The 23,827-nt window shown below is 39.4% G+C and overlaps 1 protein-coding gene across 1 annotated transcript; it reads right to left on the bottom strand.

The window, feature by feature from the left end:
- Positions 1-672: 672 nt before the first annotated feature.
- On the bottom strand, positions 673-23,530 carry SLC25A24 (solute carrier family 25 member 24). The gene is made up of 11 exons (XM_053950676.1): positions 23,282-23,530; positions 12,268-12,394; positions 11,708-11,795; positions 11,179-11,290; positions 8,417-8,575; positions 7,919-8,071; positions 6,772-6,879; positions 5,006-5,173; positions 3,763-3,913; positions 2,919-3,111; positions 673-891 (listed from the first exon to the last, which is right to left on the bottom strand). Exons 1-10 carry the CDS (start codon positions 23,465-23,467, stop codon positions 2,933-2,935), a joined length of 1,431 nt encoding a protein of 476 aa, XP_053806651.1. The 5' UTR covers positions 23,468-23,530; the 3' UTR covers positions 673-891; positions 2,919-2,932.
- Positions 23,531-23,827: the final 297 nt, after the last annotated feature.

The following is a 23,827-nucleotide window of genomic DNA, read 5'->3' on the forward strand; positions in this document are numbered from 1 at the left end:
TTCTTGCCTCAAGTCAAATTGAATATCAAATTACTTAAATATATTGATATTACTTTGAATATCAAATTACTTAAAAGAAAACTTATAGATCGTATGTTAAAAGAACTGTATTTGCAGCAAAGACAAGAAAAGCTTCTCCTAATTTGTTTACAGTTATCTTTAACATTTGAAGGATTGGTGTGAAAACCTCAAAAGGAGTTGTCAAAGCTGGCTGCTAACAAGCTTTTAGTAGCATAGCCATACTACACATGCAGAGTAAATTAAGTCAATTACCTTGAAAAGATTTTATATTGATCCTTTGGCTAACAAGTAAGATTAACAACAAAGCAAGATCAGCAGTAATACAAGCAAGTATGTTTGTCCCTGATTATTAAGAGGTCTGTCACGCAACATACACAGAAGCAAATTATTGGCTAATATTGTTCAATGAACAGCAAAAATATTAAACATGTGGTCTTCCATTAAGCAATGAGACAGTTGTAAACAGGATGACAATCGACTTATCTCAAACTGTTTTCAAGTATCAGTGTAATAGCAAAGCACAGTCTAGTCTGAAACCTACTTTTAGATCAATTGCCTCCATTTTTTACATGGAGTATTATGCATGTAATGCAATAAAAAAGTGTCATCTATCAGACCTTGAAAAAAACACATCAGCACACTCCAACCAGATAAGGAAACAAAGATTTATTAGAAACTGGTAGTTTTTTGGAGCTAGAAAGGTAAACATACATTTAAGAGACAAAGAATACACAATTGAACATAGTCATCATCAAGGCACATAATGAAAAATCAAATCTGAAACAGCTCATCTTTCCAACATTTGAAAAGGTCACGATGATTTCAATACTCAGAATGGCACTTGCACACTATAAACAAAATGGAACAAGTCTGGAAGATAGAAATGTTAAAGTCATCTTTATATCATACACACAATACATTTGCTCATTGGTCACAGTCAAACAATTACCAGCAACTGATCTCACAAATCCCACAAAGGTACAAAGATATTGGCAAAACCAAAAAAAACTTAGATCAGGAAGGCATTATACACATAAATGATTTGGATAGAATGACTTTTTTTTTTTAAAGTGCAAAGTCCAACGTTTCCCCAGAGGGAAGGCCAAAATACAGCTAGAGCTGCCATTTTCTGAAATGTGATAAAAAATGTTATAATACAAATTTTATGGAATTGCTATGTATCAGTTTATGGAGAATAAACACCAACCATGGAAGCACTGAACACAAATTTACATGTGACTGCTGTTTGAAAAATATGGCCCAAAGCATATGTAGAACAAGGGAGATTCAGGCAGTCATTTTTGCTTACTTGCTTATTTTTCTGCTTAAAAAAAAAAAAAATCATGCACGCCTCATGCCTGCCCAAAAAAAAGAAAGAATTAAAAAGAAGACCCTTAATTGTCTTAACAGAATAAAGTTCTTCCTTCAGTAATCCAATTTCAAAAAGTGGTCTAAGAACAGTTGCTTTTAGAAGGTCAAGGTAAGTATAATCTCGAATTTACCAAGATTAAGACAGTACACATTACAGAAAGCAGAAGAAGCCCAACAAATGAGTCTGGTAATAATTGTTAATCTATTTCAGCGTTCAGGCCTGAAGGCAAAAAAAAAAAAAAAGGAAGTCACTTTGGAAGGACTTGTACATGGAAATACCTAATGTTCTGCATCGAGAAAGGGCTGCTTTGCTTTTTGAGGAGGAGCTGTTTCTCAAGCACTAACAGGTCTGTATGCATGCTTTGCATGCTACATTAACACCAATCTGATGGGCACCTGAGGTCAGCACTGCCACTTGGTCACCTGGACAAAACACTTCAGTATTTTATTATCCCAATTTCACATCCACAGCCAATGTGCACAGAAGACTGATCTCGCATGACAAAACTGTAAAAAACCTTTACATAATAATGCAATTCTCTACTGGCTAAAAGCACAGAGTGGTTGTAGCCCTCTGAATAAGGGAAAGAATGGAGAGTCCAAAATGACAAGCATTCCTGTTCGCAGAGCTATGAACAGCTCTGCCATTGGCTGTACTGCAATTACTACCAGCTTCATACTGGATCCTCCATCCTGTTTTTAAATAGCAACTTGCACTTGTATGGAATGGAACTAACATCCAAGCTTTTTCTCTTCCTTTGTATTATGATCCTATAAAACATGCAGCTGTAACCCAAATTTTGTCGTGGTTAATGGTGCTGACATTTACAAGTGCAATGAAAGCAAGTTATCAAAATTGCTGATTGTATTACAAAAATACCATGTAAATCCATTTGAGGTATTCCAACACTGCAGAACAGCAGTTTCTCAGGCTCTTTAAATAATGAAAAATAAAAAAGGTTTGACTAAAGACAAAGGTGATGGGCTACATTTTAATGTGTTATTCCATCATTGTGTGCATCCAAGATGCTATTTCTTATGAACTTAACATTCAGTCTTCAAAAATAACAAAAGTGCTCACTTCTAGGCATGCAAAATGTTGCCTGTGAATTGCTTGAGTGTGGGCAGCATGACAAAACACAAAGTCACTTTCATATATTCAGTATCAAGGCAGTATAAACTTCTCCTACCTTTGGTTTCATCCAAGACAAATACAGATTTTGAAAGGACAAGTTAAAAAAGCCCCAATAAGTAAAATATGCATGATTTCCTAAAAATAAAAACATACTGCTGATTTAAAGACAGTTTCTGGATTATTTTTTTTTCAACTCAGTGACATTTTAAAGTGCAATATAGGTATCTGTTTAAAAATGGTGAACTAAAATTTAAGAAAGTTTCTTCCCATTTAAGGGCAAATGTGGAAGTCGCAGCATCTCTCTATAAAGGTCTGTCTCTAATTGTGAGAGCAGATTACTTGAGAAAACATTACTGTTCTGGTGTTTCCAACAGCATTAGAAGCATCTCACCTTTTTCCTTCATTTCAAGCTATTCCCAAATTCTGCTTCATTTTTTCATATACAACATAGCTGATGCTGACAGCTGGAAGCACTTTCATAAAATTAGGGGCTATACCCCTATAAAGTCCTCGGAGTCCCTCTGTAGCAACAATTCTTTGAAAGAGACCAACCATGCTTAGCTGTGGAGCTCCTTCCACTGAGGCTAGAACAAAAAGAGAAGGTGTTATAAAACAGTTCTAGTAATATTAAAAATCTCAAGCAAACACCTGGATCATGAGCCTACTATCTCAGGTCCACTGAAAAGAGCTCCTTTAATCCCAGACATTTGGGAGATATCCATGTGTCTAAATCCCAATGGAAAGCATTATCCATACCTATGTTCCTTTGGAAACCTAGGCTCCCATCCTTAAGTCTGTGCAGAAACCTATCAAACAAAAACCTCAACTATGAAACTATGCTAATGAAATGTCCTACAGAGCAAACATTGCTGTCTACCCTCACAAGACAATTCAAGCCCTATCATTTAATCTCTAAAATTTAGAAAACATTGTAAAGTTTAGAAGAGTGCTTCCAGACTATGACAGGGGCTGTGTCTGGTAGTCGTGTATGGAATGTGGCTCGCAGAATATACAAAGCACCAGTTCTTGAAATGTTACTTTTTAAACTGAGGATGAAGAACAACAGTGTTGGGCATAAGAGGGAGAAGGGACCAACATTAAGAAGAATTTTCCAGCTACATCCTTAGTTTTTCCAAGTTGTTTTTTTTTTCATTCCTATGTCTCTGCTAGAGCTATCCCACATGATACAATTTTCATGTGACCACACAGAAGCATTTCCAGGAAAGAGAACTCACCTTGAGCCTGCATGCGTGTTCTGACAAGAGCAAGGGGGTAGCTGGCTAACTGCCCACACGTGCTGGAAATGGTGCCACACCCCAGCAGTACAAAAACACCTGGGTTTGCAGAGCTCGATGCGTAGTGTTCTAGCCACGTACTCTTTAAGAGCTGCCAAGGTACAAAATTAAACAGTAAGACAAGATATTTGCATTCAAAAAGGCAAACAAGTGCTTCTTAATTCGTAACAAATCCTAAGGGCTCAATCCTGAAAAGCAGCAATTTCACTGGGCCAGTCCTACATGCTTGAAGTGCAGAGGTAAACACCTTACTACACAGGGAAGGGCTTCAACAGGACTACAATAGTTAGAAGAACCAGACTACAATAGTACCTAGAAGAGAAATCCTTAAAAGATCCAGCAGCAGGAAAGGGCCCATGCACCTGTAATACTTTGGGGAGAGGAGGAGGGAGACAACTCAGCACCCCACAGAGCGCAATGAAAGCTCTCACATCTGTGCACATCATCCCATGCAGAAACAAGGATGCAAACTGCAGAAAAGAAATTCCATACTGTTTTGAAAATGTTTGTTCAAACAGTTCTGGTGATTGCTAATGCAGTGTCAAAAAATGATTTGTCCAGACCAGAAAAAAATTAGTCTGTGTGTCTGAGTTATTTAAGACACTTCGAAGCAACATGTACTATCTAAGGTAGATAAAGGACTTTCAGCATTTCTGGTGGGTGAAACAGGTGCCAGTCTCTCTGGAAAGGAAAGACAGCAGTGTTTCAAGCTCCTCAGAAAAGCTGTGTCAGCCAGAAAGAATTCTGGTAACATGCACAGACATAGAAGGAATTCAAGTTAATATAATCCACTCATAAACCTAACAACTGGCAAAAAAAAATGTATAAACTATCAAGATATGAATATCCTTTTAAAGGCACATATTTCCTATAAAACGAGTATGTTCCAGTCTAACAAGGTTCAGTAAGTATGAAAGCTTGTGGTACTGCCAAGGCCTGTATAATCCTCTCATAGCACATTTCCTGCTTGGTACCCTTGCATGGAAGGGCCTATCTCCCCAGGCACTCCTCAAGAGGGGCAAACAGAAACACTGAAGTCTAGTAACATTAGTGGAAATTCTCATTTGTCTTTTTAAAATTGAACTAGCTGTAATAGTACAATAATACAAACATTCTAAAAAATATTTATGTTTTTTGTAAATTAATTAATGACAGCTACGTGCATTCAGTGATCTAAACTCACCTCATAAACAGCAAGGTCAATGCCAGCATAAGGAATTATACCCAGAATATTAGGAATATAGCCTTTGTAGAAGGCCTTTGGACCTTCTCTTTTTAAAATCTTCTTAGCACAGTCAAACATCCCAGAATATTGCCCTGTTTTACCCACAGCCAACCTGGTCTTTAAAACCTAAAAGGAAAAAAAATAGCAGCCTTAATTACATACCTATTTGTTAATCTATTATAGATCCACAGTATATCTCTGCTTATTGAATTCTCTAGAACTGCTTTGCACTTTGGTGCTGCAAATCTCTTTTGATTACTGATAAGCATTGTTAGCAGCAGGCTTCTTCAAGTTCTGTCCTTAGTGCAGAGCACCACACATTACACTAGCTTACAAATTCTTAGCCTTTTAAAATTGCATTTTAGCTTTATTTTCTCGATTAAAACAGGCAGTTATTCGATCAACTTGAAGGCAACAGTGTAGACAATATTCAGTGTGACAGTACTAACATGCTAGCAGATGATACTTCTGGTCTGGGAACACTAAAGCATATCAAGAAAATATTTCAAAAAGTATGACACTTAGAGAGGTAGTTGAGGAATGTAAGGAATAATTATGTCTCACTACTGAAACCCAGCACCTGATTAATAATGCAAGCAAGTCTGTACTGCATCTTAGGACAAAGTAATTAGTAACAGCATCCAGAAGAAACCACAGAGGAAGTTTCCTGAGCAACAATTTGGTCTACTATAAGCCTCATAAGATTCCATTTTCCTCAGGAATTTCCTGTCACTTGGCTTTGATCTCTTATTTAGAAACATCCTAAAACCACTTCTAGGACACTACCATATCTTTGTGAGGAAGACCAGAAGATACTGTAGAACACTTCCCTTGTCTCCACTGATCAGTGTAATCCAGACAATCTACATCATGTTTCAGTTCTTCCCTAATTTACCCATCTCTGTACTCAGCTCAGCTGGGATTCACCCTCTGGAACAGCAAGGATGCTCTTTAAAGAGATCATTATTACCTCAGCAATGAAAACAGTTCCATTCCATTCCTACCCATGAAAAAGCTATTTAGGTTACATTTGCCATTTCTACCAAACTTGATGTTGGTATTGGTTTAGTCCCAGCCCCAACATCTATTCCAACAAGGATCTGCACAAATGATAAACCTTCTGGAGAACCAGCAGTAAAGAAAATAGATGCAGTTTCTGTGAAATGGTGTGTAACAGTTACACTGGAGCAGTTAATGTACTAACACTAGGTAAATTGCAGTGTGTAGTACCACCTACAGGTATGTCCTGCAGGGGAAAGAGCAGCCAAGCCACCCAGCCTGAGCTGTAGCTGTTACATCCTTCCCCCACACCATTCCCCTTATCAGACACAGCTTCCCATCGTAACACAAGAGAACTCCAGCTCTGTCCAGACAAGACTATTCCTTGCTTAGATATAGCAGGAAATGGATTTATGCCCAATTTACAAAATGCTTGAATCATGCTGTATTTTAAATGTTCTTGGATGATCTTTTTTTCTTGCACTAGGTTTTATTTAAGTATTGTTTTTAAAAATATTATAAAGCAAAACATTATAAGAATCAGTTAGAACCTAATACATTCTAAAATGCCTAGCACTGAAAGTCTGAAAGGAAGTCCAAAGTAAAAATAAATTAGGGCACCAGACTAGAGAAGAATTTTTACAATATTTTCAAGAGCAAAATGGGCTTTACTTAGGAAAGAAACCAAACATTTTGCAGGCTCCAATGGAAGCAGATTCTCTTACCTCCATGGGGTAAATAGAAGTTTGTGCTGTTGCTCCAGCCAAAGAACCAGATACAAATCTTTCAACAGTGCCTAACTTTCCATCATCCCTAGTGAGTATCTTCTTATACTGTATAGTTAAAACACAAACACACATGTTTTTTAGGAGTGGTAAGAGTTATTATAAAAGGCAAGAGTATAATACAAAATGCCTTTTCAAGCATAAGAACATATTTGCAGTCACATTTGCTAACCCAAAAAGATTCTCCAGTGCACAATAAACATTCAAGCCTGCAAGAACTCTTAAATACCTCAGTCACCCACAGTACCATCAGGTGTTCTGCAAACAGCCAGCTCAAGGGTACCTACACTAAGAACTCCAGAAAACAAAGAGGAACCAAATTCCCTTGCAGATGCAATCAAAGAATGAAAGATTTCACAGAAGCACAGATTCAATTTCACAGAAGCACTTTGAACACTGTGCACACTGTGTCATTCCATGAGTGAAGAATAATGTGCCCAAAGTTACTCTGTGGCACCAAAATCTGCTGTTCAGTTTTGCAACATCCCCACATTTATTTGATATTTTGTTGTTTTTATCTCCTCCTTGTACAGAGATGTGCTGTGTGCACATTTGGTCTTACTTGAGGCACTAGCATGCCTCACAGAGCAAAAATAAAGCTCATTTAAATACACCAGAATGGGAGTTCATTTTCCAAAGGAGGATTAGGCCTTAACATGATGCTTAAAGCTGATTCAGAGGTAAATATAACTCTGAAATCCAGGATGAGGGCATCATACATAGCACTGTGATATTTGACTTTAAATGAATCCCCTGTAAGTTCAGCTAGCATAATGTGCCAAGTTTTTGCCTGCTGTCACTTTGCAGCAACAATCTAGATATTAATGCAGTACTCCACACAAAGCCACATGTGGACAGTTTAAAACATGTAACACATGTAATTTATTTGCACTGCTTATAATACAACAGTAAAATCTGCCTAATAGTAAGTATTCTGTAGACTATTTTAAATCTGAAAGTCACTCAAATTACTATGAAAAAATCCCCAATTACAACAACAAGTCCTATGTAATACAACAATAATGAACATTGAGGGAGATTTAGGACTTTATTTAGCATTATTTTCATTCGTGATTTATCATCCTACCTGTTCATAAGCCCAGAACTTAATAGCTGTTTCAGGAGCTATTTTTACAACATTTACACCATTGCCTCTCCAAAGGGATCGGACACCACCTTCTTTCAACATTTGCTTAAAACCGCTGGCTATATTCATTTTGTTTGACTTGGAACCATGAACCTAAAAAAAAAAACAAAGCCAAGTCACAGTACAGAACGTTGGTCTGATTAGATAATAAAACTCATCAGTATTAAATTGATTAAATATATCAACTAGCAAAACCATAGGCACTATTGAAAAAATCTAATTTTAGTAGCACAAGCACTGTACCATTTTGCTTACAATTTTCCCGCATCTATAAAATATCATTTTTATGAATACAAAAAATGGAAATTGTCAAAACATAGCCAGACCTCTGCAATTTAAACACTGACCTAGGCCCTCAACTTTTTCCCAACAGATCTCTAAAAACAGTGCTCAAAGTGATACACTGGAAACTGAGAAATTCTTGAACATCGCACCTACCTGCATCATGACTTTAAGGCGATCTAAGGGTGCTGTACCTGTTCGAGAGACAGCACCAGCCACTCCTCCTGCCAACAGCTGCTTCCACCACTGCCCAGTCTTTTTCTCTTCCTCCGTGAACTCATCTGGAACAGTCAAACTATCTCCTATATCCAATACCTTTATGAATCCAAAGCAAAGATGTGCAAGTAACTATCTCGTTCCACCACCTCAGTTTTATCCACAGTTCTAATTCCAAATTAATATACTACCTAAGTATGTGTAAATAAAGTGCTAGTTACAAATAAAAAATATCTCTAGTTTACATTCTATAATTAACTTGCTATGCATTGTTTTTCAATGAAAAGTAACTTTGACTTCTACATAGATATTGAGCAGTAACACCACAGACCCACCATTTCAAAGACTGCGCCATCATCATTAAAAATTACGACAAATTTCCTCCTTGAGTATGGCCCAAGCAAAGACATTCTGTCATGATCAGCAGTCCTTTAAAGTCAGCACTAAAGCTCAAATGCTTATATGTTGCAGCTAACCTTTCACCAGACAGTCTTGTGGGATTAGTTTGGTAATCTCCTAAGGTTGCTAACAAGAGATTTCTCTCACGGTAATTTATTCACACATGTGGGATGCCTCCTTCTCCCTCACTCCCCAACATTTTAAAGCAGAGTTGTAACAGCTGATATATCAGAATATTCTATTTCCAGTGACTCCTGTGTATTATCCTACCAAATAAATAGTTTGACAGATGTCTTATAGATTTTCTTATCATCAGTTATACTCAAAGACACATTTAATTACTTTTTTCAGCTATAAAAGTTTGGCATTTCACTAAGGTGGGGGCATGTTTGTATTGCCATTGGATTTGATCAAATAACATTAATATAGGTTTTAATGATAAAACTAAGACATAACACTATGAAATCTCACATGTCACTTTTGCTCTTAAGTGTAACCTATAATCATGATACATGAGAAAAAGTACACTGTAGATAATGCAAATCTGCTATTACACATAAATTAAATGTATAAAAAGAACACAAATTTATTAATAACTGATAAGTACTAACCAGAAAGTGTGTTAACTGATAAACCTTTGAACTCCCATTGATTTTAATTGTAGGCATTATATCCCTAATTTATGCTGCATGCTCTCTCTGTTAGTAGACAGCATATTGTCCTGGCCATTTGGGACAAAAATTGCAGAGTGTAAATATAGCCACTGAACAAAAGGACAAGCAACAGCTATTCTGGATATTGAACAGCTATTCTGGATATTGGATATTAATTGGAAAATCCTTTCATCTTCCTTGCATTTGAGGTTTCAAAGTGAGGTATCATCAGTTGCTCAACTATGAAAATATCAAAAGATCAATCAAAACTCTCAAAACATAAATTCAGTGTTCTAAGAGATATCATGTGGATCTACCAGGGTTTAAACCTTGTGTGTACCAAGACCTAAACACAACTAAGGAAAAGAAAAGATAAATTTGAGGGTGTTTGTAACAAAAAGGCCACAGCTACCATAATAATTCTATTCATTGTAGCTATATGCTTGGAAGAGTCTGATAGCAATTTTATAATAAAAACAGAATTTTAAGAGCTGTCTGTAAATGCCAGCTAGACTGGGAGGTCTCACATCTGCTCTTATCTCAAAGACCAGCTGTGTTGCTGGATTTTGCCTGCTGTGATAACTGGGTCATCAGCTGACTGTAACACTAAGATCACAGGAGACTCCTTCAGTTGTTTCTTGGGGGCAACTATTGACATTCCATAATAAAAAAAGAAAAATACAGATCTTATGTTTAATAATAGTAAGGAGCATTTTATTAAAGCAAAGTATTTTTCCACTAAGCTGGGACCAGGACTACTTGATCTCACAGCAGTGCTTCAAGTGCTGTCTTCAGCAAACAGGGAGCTAACTGCCTTTTGGCAAGCATTCCTGAACTGAGGTTATACATTTTCAAACACTCAAAGCTCTCACATCTCATAAACTGTTTTTTATTATGGAAATGCTGACTAATCCCTGGAGATATAAATGGTCTCACTATATTCAAAGGCATCAAACCTTACCTTATTTCCTCCAATAATCTACAGGACAGATATTTAGCAAACAGGATTACTATTGGTTTACTTACTTTATTATTGTTCTTAAAAATCAGTCACTGAGGTGTTAACAGCTCCATTCAATAAAAACTTAAAAAATTTCTCTGCACAGTGGATAACCTATTGCTGTATATTCTGTATGTTTAAATTAAATTCTATGGCACAAAAGAGCACGATGTGCACAGAAAATCACCAGTCAAGACACCAGTGATTTTATAATTATATATATATAATTATATATATATATTATATATAATTATAACTATATAACTGCACATACTAATTTCAATGTAAGAAACAGTTAAAATGTCTATATAAGTTGTTTCAATAAATCAAATCCTACTGTAATGTACAAAGAAAAATATATAATATTCTGGTTATTATTTTTCTGTGAAATATCTCCAAAAGAGGAAGATGACCTGTCCTAAGAATTATTTATAATTATTTACAAAGTTTAGATGACGTTGTTCGTTCAGAAGGAACTCATCGGACACAATCCTGCTTGTAAATGGGAGAGCAAGAAGTGAAAAGGAAAACCAAACAATACAGATATTCTTGAAATATAACAAGTGTGAAGCTGTTGTACTCAATATCAAATGAACACAGCAGAGATAAACTTAAGAGCTGCACTAGGTTAAAAGAGAAGTTGAACTTACAGTGGAATGTTTCCAATATCTAATTATTTCTTCAATGTCTGTAGCTGGATTAAACATAAAATGATCTCTCCACTCATTCCAGTCTACTGTCATTGTCCCATCAGCATCAATACTGAAAAGAAATCAAACAAAACTACATAAGGAAATAGTCATGGTGGGTTTTGTTCGTTTTTTTTTTTTCCTTCCCCCTCCCCCCCTTTTTTTAACTTGGGTTATCACATCAATAACAACTGACTGTAAATTCCATATAGTGACTTAAAGGCTGAATCTGCCATGGCTTTTCAATACTACACTTATCCAAGTGCATCTGTCCTATTCCATTTAAAAACATAATACAGTGCTTCTTTCTATCAACAACATTTACAGAGAAATAAAATAACATTCTCCTCCCAGAAGTAAATGCTCCAATAGTAACTACCAACACCTTTCAAAGTCATAATCCCATTTATCTCCCTCTCTGAAACAGAAAAATATAGAAATTAACAATACAAGGAAGATTAAGCTGCCTCAAAAAAGAATAATTCCTGACCTTTGCAGGATCTTTTCTGCCTGTTTTTCTGAAATGTTTATACCCAATATCTTGAGGGACTGGACAACTTCTGAGGCTTCAATTTTTCCTTGAAACATTAAGATAAAGATGATACATATTTAAAATGTGGATCTTAATAAACTTAGCACCTTGGAGCTCATTGCAACATCTGAATAATTGCACAGATGATTTAAAAACCAACTTAGCACAGATGATGTATTTTCATTGTCTACTACAGGGATGAAGCAAATGGGATGCAAAAATACAGTTAGTTAAAAACTGGTTCATCTTTAATATCTAGAAATAGTCAGAAATTTCTTCACAGTTTCTCCATCTGGGGAATAAGAAGCCCCAGTTCAGTGTACTTGGAGAAAATAGAAAGAAGAAAGACTATTTTTTTTTAATCTATAGCAAACTTTAATTGTGATCATATTAAGGAAAAGTAGTAAGGATTTCATATTCACAACTTTTTTTTTCCAGTCAGACAAATATAATTTACACTACTTTTAAAGCAGTTTCTTCAGACAATGTTTGAACAAATAAAATAAGTCGAGGTATACCATCATTGTTTTTGTCCAGGCTCTTAAATGCCAGTTTCATCTTTTTCTCATGTTCTTTAAGATACTGCATAAATTCTTCAAAATCCAGCTGTCCATCCTGGTTAGTATCCCCAGCTTTAAAAATTTTCTATTGAGAGAAAAATGAATATTTTATTTGTCCAAATTACAGCAGGTCACAAAACATAATTTCGTTTTCAGAATTTAACACACTCAATATTTGCATAGGGAGAGAAAACACTTGGCAGTAAATATATATTTAAGAAAGCATTATTTATTATTTACATAACTTTTCTGTGCAGAAATTTTAAGGTTTCTTACCAGCACTGGCAAATTATACCTACAGGTATCAAATAATTTGTGGAAGACGTGGGGGACAGGAGAAAACCCAAGAGAGAACAAGTTCAAGCCTGTGAGTTTCCAGTACATGAAATTTGTCAGTAAAATAAGCAGAACCTTGACTATCATCTTAACAAAGTGGTCTATTAATTATGAATTATAAAGATAAAAAATACAAACAGCAATTAACTCTTTAAATGCTAACCAAGAAATTACAAAGATCTTGCCCCGCTGGCACTTGCAGCCCTCAGTCTTCAAGAGAACGCAGCTTTCTGCTTCAAACAGAAGCCCTGACTACAATTTTAAATAAACTTGTAACAAATACAAACACACTTCTCTTCCTTTCTTGCATGTGCTTCCTAGGAACTGTCCTGCAGAGAGAAACACTTCATGTAAAATTAACTATGCATTGAATGCACGGTATGCAATTGCCAGGACCGCAGGAAACAAGTCTCAAACACAGCCCAGGCAGACACTTCTCCACCAGCAAAGGGCCAGGAAACGTCACCATCTCCACGTGTGCAAACTCACTGCTAGAGAAGGGCAATTATAGCAGCCTGTAATTGCTGGGGCTCGTGCTCAAGGCAAAGCCCAGGGAAGCTCTGCAGGGTTTAGGAGCTTGGGCTTTACACCACAGCACGGGCAGCTCTGGGCACGGAGAGCCAAGGGCACAGCGGGGCCACAGCCGCTGCCATCGCTCCTCACACTGCCACAGCGCTGCCATCTCCTCGTGCAGGATGTGCAGGGAGCCAGCAGGGAAACCAGCCTGCTCTAGAACACAAGAATTAAGGGGAAATGATGTCTTATCCCCTCCTTTGGACATTGGTCCCTGTGGGTTCCCTCAATGTGCAAAATCCTGGGGGGGCAGCACTCAGTACCAGCCAGGAGACCAACCTGACAGCACTCACTAACTGCAGCTCCTCGGCACTGCAGCTTCCGTGTAAAGCACTGGCCAAAAATTCTTCCACCTATCTTCTATTCAGCAGACTGCCTTGTGCAACTGTAGTTTCTGAATGAAGTAAGCCTCAGCAAGATCTGAATGGCTGTTCTAATCTGCAAAATCTGGTTTTAAGTTTGTTTATGCCACTTTAATTAGCAGAGGTTCTCAAAAGACCAAAGTCCAACAAGTTCTAGGCCACAGAAACTAAACACAAAGGAAGCAGAAAACTGGTGTATTTGTTGCAGAGGTCTGAAAAAGACTGAAGACATCTAAATACATTTATGTTGCCTCCTTCATCTTCCCTATCCCTATACAAAAAGTAATGTACTTTAAAATTTCATCTCAAAAAACCAAAATTTATACGACTATCAAGGATATCTCAATGAAATGGAGCAAAACGATGTGGTATGCCACAGTGAAATGAGCAAATTATTTACCTCCCATAACACAGCAAGTTGTGCACAATAAAAATCAACTCAAGATACCACATACTCAGATAACTATTATTTGGTATCAGCTTTGAAAAACAGTGTTCTTTTTATAGTCATAAGTCCAGCTTGATTGTAATTTCTATTAATAACCTGTCAACACAGATAGATATACTCATCAATTCAGTTTCATGCCTCTGTCAATATGGTTAAAGCTGTTCAGATTTCCCATTACAAAATAAAGTTAGTTTACATTTATAGATATTTATGGATACAGTCCTGACCACAACCTTCTAACAAGAAATTAAGAAAGGCTAGTAGGATAATCATTAAAAAAAAAAAAATCCAAACAAAAAACCAACCAAACTCAACCATTAAAAATTACTCTAGTCTGAAGAGTCCCCTCTCAAAGACACTCAGTCTCAAGCCATCTTTTAAAAACTCTACTCATGGCACCTCCTGCTGCAGGGTCTGAGTGTCCTGCTGGGCTCCCACGCCTTCCTGAGAAGAGGTGACTTATGTGGTACTTGTAATCACTTTGTGTGAGTTCTACTGGACACCAATTGTTACTGTTCCCTATTGCTACCTGAACTACACAAACCAAAATGCAGAACAAGGAAGTGGTTTTCTGTCTCACAGATAGGACAAAACTTGAACTAAATTATAATTGCAAAACCTCCACTACGGAGGATGATGTGAGCCAAAGAAAACAGGAACTCCTAGGAAATTTAGAGAGCAGGAAATTTCTGTGTCTGAAGGGGGGCACCTTTCAGTTCATCTGCCAAATAAGTGGATTCCATATTGCAACAATGAGAAAATGGTAAGCACAAACATACTCTCTATTTCCTACTTTTGTTTTGACAGTTATTTTCCAGACTTCAAGTCAGTCTCAGCCACTCTCAGTGAAGCAGAACAGAAATGACAGGGAACAAAACCATATGGCACATGTGTTTTTCTCTCAGTACAAATCTAAAAGCTCATGCAAACAAAAGTCTCTTGCTGTCTGTGAAGTGAACTAATTATGTGGGTGTTAAAGTTTCAGATTAAAATCAGTAATTTGCAAGTCTGTGGAACTAACAGGAACACCAAAAGAAGCTTGTCTTCTCCTTGGTGGGCAGAAACTTCCTCTTGGGGGTTCCATACTCCTTGGGCATAGCCAGTAAGAAGACACCTCTGGATTCTGTGGAGAGCCTGGCACACTAAGTCCTTGGTACAAACTGCCCCTTCACAGCATCAAATAGTAATTCAAGTTGGAAGGAACCTCTGGAGTCCATTGAACTCAACCCCAGCTCAAAGCATGTCTAATTAGGTCTAATTAGATCTGGCTGTGTGGGACCACATCCAACTGAGTCTTGGACACCTTCAAGGAAGGAGATTCCACAACCTCCACACACAAACTACTCCACCAGTCAATCACTCCCCATTTCAGTTCAACCCTGAATCCAGCTCTGCTCTTCTGCATTTAATATACTACCAGATTTTGTATAATTACAGCCACTTGTCACTCTGCCAGTGCCTGGGTCACCAGCTTCTCAGATGGAGGAGAACTGGATGCATTTTAAAATAGGCATGCTTACAATAGAGCAGGAACCAACCAAGGTGCCAACACTCACTCACAAGTCCTGGGAAACAATGTTTGGCATGCCTGCCACATAAAACCTGCCATTTCTTGTTACCGCCTTACTGTGGGATCACCTCACCTTTACGAAGGCTCAGATCCAAATGTTTCTTCTGCAAGGTGCACCATTTCTTTTCTCATTGTCTAAAAACTGTAACCCCAAGCAATAAGGATAATTTACTGGGTAAAATGATATGATCCCCACATAAAGAATTGTTAATTACTGACAGATATAGGAAGACAGTTTAGATGATGACATGAGCTATAGCAATGTGTGCTTGCAGCCCAGAAAGCCAATCATATCCTGGGCTGCAGAAAAAGAAGCATGACCAGCAGTTCAAGGGAGCTTCCATCCCTCTACTCTGCCCTCATGAGACCCCCCCTGAATCTGTACTGTATCCAACTCTGGGGTCCCCAGCACAGGAAAGACACAGACCTAGTGCAGCCAAAGATGATCAGAGAGCAGGAGCACCTCTCCTGTGAGGTGCCTATGAGGAAAGGCTGGAGTTTTTCAGAGTGAGGAAGAGAAGGCTCCAGGGAGACCTTATTGCAGCCTGTTGGTACTTAAAGGAGCTTATAAAAGAGACAAACATTTTAGCAGGGTCTGTAGCAATAGGACAGGGAGTAATGGTTTTAAATGTAATGACTGTCGATTTAGATTACATATAAGGAAGAAGTTTTTTTACTATGAGGGTGGTAGAACACAGGCACAGGTTGCCCAGAGCCTGGCAGATCTACCCCTAGGAACATCTGAGGTGAGGCTGGGTGGGGTTCTGAGCAATGTGATGTAGTTGAAGTTGTCCCTTGCTTAATGCAAGGGGAATTGGACTACAAGACCTTTTAAAAGTCACTACCAATCCAAACAATGCTATGATTCTGTGATCTTTCTTTTTAATGCTACAGGCCTTCAAACAAACAGGTCAGCACAGGAGCATTTTAGTCTATTTGGTCGTGACACTGTCACCTTTGTCTTTCCTCCTCTTTTCTTCATAATTCTACTATTTTTGTTCCTTTTCTGTTGCATATTTTGTTAATACAGCTATTTTCCAAGTCCTGCACAACCAAGTAACACCAACAGAAGAAGCCACAAGGAGACTGGAACACTGAAGGTATTTTTTTTTTAATTCTCCATTATATAAATCATGTTGCAGTGTTGAATTCCTACTCTGTCAGAAGACCTCTGTATTTGGTGTGGAAATGTAAGTAAGCCAGCAGGTCTGTTAAAAAAAATAAATTACAGACAGGCTTTATATACACATCAAAACCTCCCTACCCTCCTCTGTAAGTGTCCTGATGAATTATTAGATTGCTCTGTGCCAAAGTTATGAACTTTAACACATTCATGGCTACAACTTAAAGACAATGAATGCAATACACTAGAAATTTTGATGGTTTTATGTAGACTTTTAAATTCACAGTCTAATTTTTACATTATTTAGTATCATTATTTGTGTATTGTGCATGAGTCTTCACATTCTGTTTACAAAATTGAACTGTGCATAGAAGGTGGGGCTGCTGAGTACAAAGGATTATCAATCTATTCATTAGCTTGTGATTTCAGCTAATTAATATAATGTAAAGAATATTTAATAGGAAGTGATTCATCAGGAAGTTACTTGCTTCCTATCATGCTATCTACAAGACCCAAGCAAAAAACAGCACTTCAAGATATAATTGCAAGTAGCAATTATCTGTCCTGCAATCTGCTACCAGAGTTCCAAAGGGCACAGATACAAATGCTGCATACAAAGAACTCCAGCACCACAGTAAGAACATCATCATGTCTTTAGACATTCACACTTCATATTTCACATTTGCTTTTAAAATCAGAGTTACTATATATAAAACCAACCATGATTATTTTTTTCCCTTTTTCAGTTCTTTCCCTCTTAAGTATTTTTTTAGCCATTCACATAGCTCTGCAGTCTACAGTTTTAAGTTATTCAGCTGTAATATTATTGGATACCAAAATCAGTCACAGTTGAAGTACACACACTTCTCCCTTTACTGGACACATAGTGGACAATAGTCCTTTTCCTATTTATATCTGCTAAAACTACACAAATTTATGCAGACTATGATAACCCAAAATCACTAGCAAAGATTCTTAAAGTCAGCCTTGTCAAACTACATCAGCTGGGAGATAAATCCAGCATAAAGGGACAGGGCCTGAGGATGTGTTCACACAGCATTATAGCCCAGTGGGCCCCATAACACATGAACTAGACTGACACTTCACCTTCAGAAATCCAGCACAGCATTGAGTAAAACTGGAACTTGCACTGCTTCTAAAGGCCTCACAACTTGTCCAAATTCAGCATTCATTTTTACTCTCTTGCCTCCCAAAGGATACTACCAACATGTAAACAGTATCCAAGCAGGCCCTTTAAACCTGCTACAGACAGACAGTAGGAGCCCCCCACTCCAGTACAGCAGACTTGCACCCTTGACAGCAGCAGATGTTGCTATCAGCTGCAGAGCTTCCCCTTCCTGTTCCTGTCCTAAGCACTGCTCTGCCCTGAAACAGGACAGCACTGGCAGAGATCTTCTCCCTGGTCCATTTCAGCTAACAGAATCACTAGAAAACGAGACAAAAAAGGACAAGATGCAAGTGCAAGTATGCTCTCCCAAAATGCCTTGCAGAGGCTGCTCCTTCAGGACCTGGATAAACTCTCTCAACTCATAGCTATGAATTAAATTTTAAGAATCTGAAACAGCATACATGGAAGATGCAAACTATCCCTTGAACTTTCATTCAGCATTCTTTGCAAGTTACACGAGTATTTTTGACTTTGAGCATACTTGGTAGACTGAGTTTTCCCATTAAATAGGACAACTCTGCTTATGAGGCATCCCAGCCATAGTAACTTCAAAAGATTTAGCAGTTTGCCTTCTTCACCTGGGACACACTGCTGTCTCAAGACAGGGATTTAACAAAGCATTTCAACACAGCAGTTAAGAGAGGTCTCAGAGGTGAGGCTTCCCATATTTGGGAATTCTTGGCATTCTTGCACTTTGCAGCAACAGGAGGAAGAATTAATCATTCACTGTACCCTGTCACTGTTCAAGAAAAAAAACCTATCAAGTTAGTATTAAAAAATAATTCATTTTATCTCCTTGGATGTTTAAAGTGTTATGAAAACAAATTTAAGATTCATTTTGCTCTTTCATATGGAGACTTGGAGACTACAGCACGTATCAGTTAAAAGCTTCTGAACACATAGAAATGAAATAATGATTTACATGTTTGCTTACAATGGAAGCAAAGTAAATTGAATACACTCAATTTCAAATTTACTAATTGAACACACTGCTGAAGATATTTGTGGTACTTTACAATTAAGTCCCCATAACCGGTCATAATCATCACATCTATTATGACCAGGAAAGGGAAGTTTAAAGGAACTGAATGGTTCCAGTTTTCTACAATCACATGACATGATATCTGTTTTGATAAAAAGCTGAAGATGCCAGACTACTCTAAATCTATAATACCAGGTTTTGGGCAAACTCTTAAGGTGAGAGAAAGTTTCAATTCATATAAAGAATGACATAGCGACAGGGAAGTACTGAAGGTTTTAAGACTGCGGATCTGTGTATCAGGTATGATAAATTCTAAGAGTAGATACAGTGTGATACAAGATACCCATGTATCTTCCTCCAAGTTGGCAAAGTAATCACTGTTTCTTCTGTTTCTAGCCAAGCTACAACGTGATTAAGGAGGCTTCAGTTACCTTGGTCGACTACCCTTCTAATTTTGCCACAGAGGGGAAGTTACCAAAATTAAAATAAGTGCAAGAATCTTAATAAAGCGGTGGAGAAATATTTAAGGACATATTTAGCTCAGTCACTAAACAAGTGTGTGCATTCTGGACTAAGAACTGCTAGAGAAAGCTAAAGCTCTGAAGCACTATCTAGCTGCAGATTTTAGAGGCCAGAGAAAAGCACAGAAGGAAGCAATACACACCTGGGCTGCTCTCACCCATCCCCATGCTGAGACACAGCAGTGGAACACAGCACAGGGGCCTGCCTCACTTGGCAGAATTCTCAATTTCCTGTGGTTTAAATGCAGAAACATACCTCAAGTGTTCTGAGTATTTCTAGACATGACTGGACTCAAATTTTCAGAAACAGTCAATTACTCTAAGTGGACAATAGTCTGATTGTTGCAAATTTAGTCTCATTAGGCCCTGTCTCCACCACACAGAGGTGTCTCTTCACACTGTTTCTTTATCCAAAAGAGCTTTAACGTAGCCAAAGGCTTATGTCAAAAAGTTAAGAGAGCTAGTCCAAATAAGATCATTACACTGCTTCCAGAATGTAGTTATTAATTTCAGTAATGTCTTCCTACTCCTAGTCCAGAACTCAACGTATAAATAGCACCTGAATTTGAATACTTGGCTGTTCCTATCCCAAACTGAGGCTTGAAATATGGGGTTCACCTCCTACAGATTTACTGTAAGGACTGATTGCAGCAGAAGGAAAGGATGAACAAAAATAGTACTTCATCCAACCACTCACACCATTTATGGTGCTCCCGCCTACAAGACTCACGGCATTCAGAAGACACAGCATGAGATCATTTGTGATCTGATCCCAGCATCTATTTTGTGTCCCTGCTTATCAAAGTCACTGTACAATAGCTGTTAATATTGCTTGTAGAGCAACATTTGATAGTTACCACCGTGATTTCCTTCTTTTTAGATAATGACACATCATGTCAGAAATCTTATGCAAAGCTTTGCAAAGTAACCCATTCCTGTCAGGTAACATCCTACAATATGAAACAGGAGCCTCCAAGCAGCACACATTCCAGATTTTCCAGTCATTTACTTGTGTCTGTCAGATATTGCCAAAAGGGAGGTCAAGCAGAACACAGTCAGGAGGTTCTGTCAGGTTGAGCTATGGGGGAAAAATTATTCTTCCTTAGAGGGAGATGCAAGCCACCTCCAAAGCTTAGCACCCAGGTTCACAGCTGATGGAAGGTGCATACCTGGAGTCTATTACTCAAATGGATAGTAGCTTTGTCTCTTTTAAAAACATGCATATTCCTTCTAGACAGGAACTGCACCTAAAGACAAAAGAGCAAAACAGTACTTAGTAGCACAAACACTATAGTGTGAAGGTGGTACAACTTTGGATCAACCAACTGACTTTGCAGTGAAACCCAGGAACACTCAAACAGTCCCTTTTCCACAGGTTAGCCGGAAAGCAGCTGTGCAGAAGGACAATGGCCAGCACTCCCAGGTATATGGATTTCATCCTATGTGTTGGAAGCCAGCCTTGCAAGAGATTTTTGAAAACCTAACACAGACTAGCATCAACGTAATGAGGTTTGAGTCTCTGATGCTCCCATGAGGCACCAAAACTGACTCTGCTCTAGGATATCTCAAGCTCTGCCCATGCTATGGTGCCACTGTGCTGGCAGGGCTGAGCAGTTCAGTAGATAACACTTTGCCCCATTGTATAATATTTTTATGTCTCAATTCCTTACTCATTAGTTATTAGTAATTATAAGACTACTTCTGCCTCTCCAAATATGATGATTCAATGTGTGACTTCATTAATAAAATGAAGCAAGCAGTAAGAAAAATTAATTGAATATCACTTTAGAGCTTGAAGTGGGAGAAGGCAGCATTGAGCTGCAAGAAAGTACAGGAAGCAGATTGGCCACAAAAAGGCAGAAGGCAAGGCTTACTGAGGCTCTCGTATTACAAGAAGTCTAGTTATTAACAGGTACACAGCACTACTCTAGTGTCTGGTTCCAACTGTGACCACCCTAGTGTCAAACAGTGAGCACACAGAAGTTTCCCTGCACAATTCTTCCACCTCTCCCAAATGAGAAGATGACTCACAGTTTATATTGTTTACTCTGTGTGGCTTTAGCAACTAAGGCAGCAGTTCCTGCTCTCTATTACATCCAGGTATGTCTATCTGTTTCATGGGAATCCCTTTCAGTTTATCCTGAAGCAATTGAGAATAATCTGACACCTACTCAGATGTGCACGACTAATGAAGATCACTGGTTCTGAGAAAGAACTTAGAACTTCAATTCTTAGTTGCTCAAATATTCAGCAGCACACCAGGGCTTTCAGTGAATTATGTGGGAAGACCACCTTTGTTAAACAACAGAAAATTACTTGGTCACCTGTTTCCCTGTTGTTCAGTATAAGTAAAACCCCCAGATTGTAACAGTCAAACTGGTACAACAGGTTTACAACAACGTGTCTAAAATTTGTGACTGGAGTTCATAGCTAGCATGCTCTGAACACTGACAACTCTCATGGATAACCAAAAAGGCCAACCTATCCCTCCTTTAATTACGAAAGCCTAAGAACACAAAAGGTGCTATTGTAAAGATGATTTTGACCAGCAGCAACACTGAAGTGAAAGTGTGCTTTCATTTATACTCTTGAATAAACACCATTCAACTTAAGAGGCCTGTTGGATACTTTTCTCTTAAGTATAGGAGACAGAGAATTAAATATAACAGAAGGCAGCAAAACAGAGATTAAATAACCAGGCCACAGGGAAAAACTGTCACATAGTCAGCATAAGATCACTGAATTATTGACCCAAGATACTTTTTAACAATGGAGTTGAAATTTAAGTTCCTTTTCCTGCACCTCCTTCAGAAAGTATGCAACAGCTAGTACAGGCACAGCAGTGGAATGCCCTGGAATCGTTCTTTAAACTGAAACAAGCAGAATTGTCACAATAGTAGCTTCTCCCACACTTCTCACGTGTACCCGCTCAGGCTAAATGAACCCATGTGTGTCTTGTCGGCACAGACTTGCCTTACCACACAAACACTTGTGCCCACAGAATTGTGTATTAAATTATTTTATATGCTGATCCCTGGGGATTACTGAAAATAATTAGGAAAGAGACGTTTCTCTTCCAGGTAACAGGTCAAGCCTGCATTACACTGGAATGCTTGATGACTTAAGTTTTACTGACTTCTGAGGTCACAGCACTGATACAAGGGACAAAGAAATGCAATAGTCCAGCTGATCACTGCAGAAGCCACACCACGAGGAGTCTCGGCACCGCCGGTTTCACGGCCACTGTTACAAGTGTGCATCTTCTAATAAAGGGCCTCGATATCTGACAACAGTCCATGCCAAGAAGAATAACCTCCATGTCTGTGTGTTCAGCTTAAATAACTAGTTCTGAAATTGCAACCTACGGCTATGCAGGTTTACAGTACCTGCTGCCCAAAGCAAACCCTAATTTACTCTGATCCAGATTATGCATGGGTGGAGTGGCGGACAAAAACTGTAAATTACCACCCTCTATCGTGCTAGAAGAGGCATGTGCTATCGAGTATCACTCAACAAGAAGTCAAAGCATGTCAAAAGTCCACACATGATGAGTAAACCCACTTGGCAGAGGAACCGCCGACAGCTGTACGCGCTCGGGACCCTTCGCCTACAACCCGGGGCGTGCCTGTACAACCCGGCTCCTGGGGCTGGAACTGCGGCCCGGGGAAGGAAAAGGCCAGGCCCGAGGCCGCCTCCATCAAGGAGCGGCCCCGAGCCGCCGGACGCGGCTCGGGCGCGCTGCAGCCCCGGCCGGGCCGCGCCCCGTCCCTCGGGCTGAGCGGCGGCCGGGCCCGCCTCGCCCTCCCCTCCCCACGGCCGCGGGGCGCCGGCGGAGCCCGCTCGGCAGCGGCTGCGGGCCCGCGCTTACCTCCTCCGCCTCCTTCCCCAGAGGGATGCCCATGGCCCGGAGGCCCGTCTGGAGCTCGGCAATGTCCACCCTCCCGTCTTCGTTGAGGTCCAGTTTTCGGAAGAGGTTGGCGTACCGGGACTCGCCATCCCTGTTCCCGTCGCAGGCGGCCGCCGGCAGAAGGAAGCCCCGCAGGAGCTGGAACATGTCGGGGCCGTGCAGCGCGTACAGACGGACAGCGTCCCTCGACTCCCGCCGGCTGGGCGCGGACGAGACACCGCCCGCGATGCTGCCAGCCCTCGCAGCTGCCAGGGGAGGGGAGAGCAGCGAAGGGCCGGCCCAAGCCCGCCCGGCGGCGAGAGGCGGAGAGCGGGCGGGGAGCGGCGGGGCTCGCTCCGCCCGTGCTTCCCTCCCTCCCTCCGGCCCCGCCGCTGGGCGGCAAATGTGCGCTGAGGGACGGGGGCGGCCGCAGCCCCTCGGGCTCCTCACAGCGCTGCCGCCTGCACTTACGCGCTTGTAGCAACTCAGCGTTTTCAGCTCAATCAGAGAAATACCACAAACGGTGCA

This window comes from Vidua chalybeata, chromosome 9 (genome assembly GCF_026979565.1).
Source record: "Vidua chalybeata isolate OUT-0048 chromosome 9, bVidCha1 merged haplotype, whole genome shotgun sequence".
NCBI lineage: Eukaryota > Metazoa > Chordata > Aves > Passeriformes > Viduidae > Vidua > Vidua chalybeata.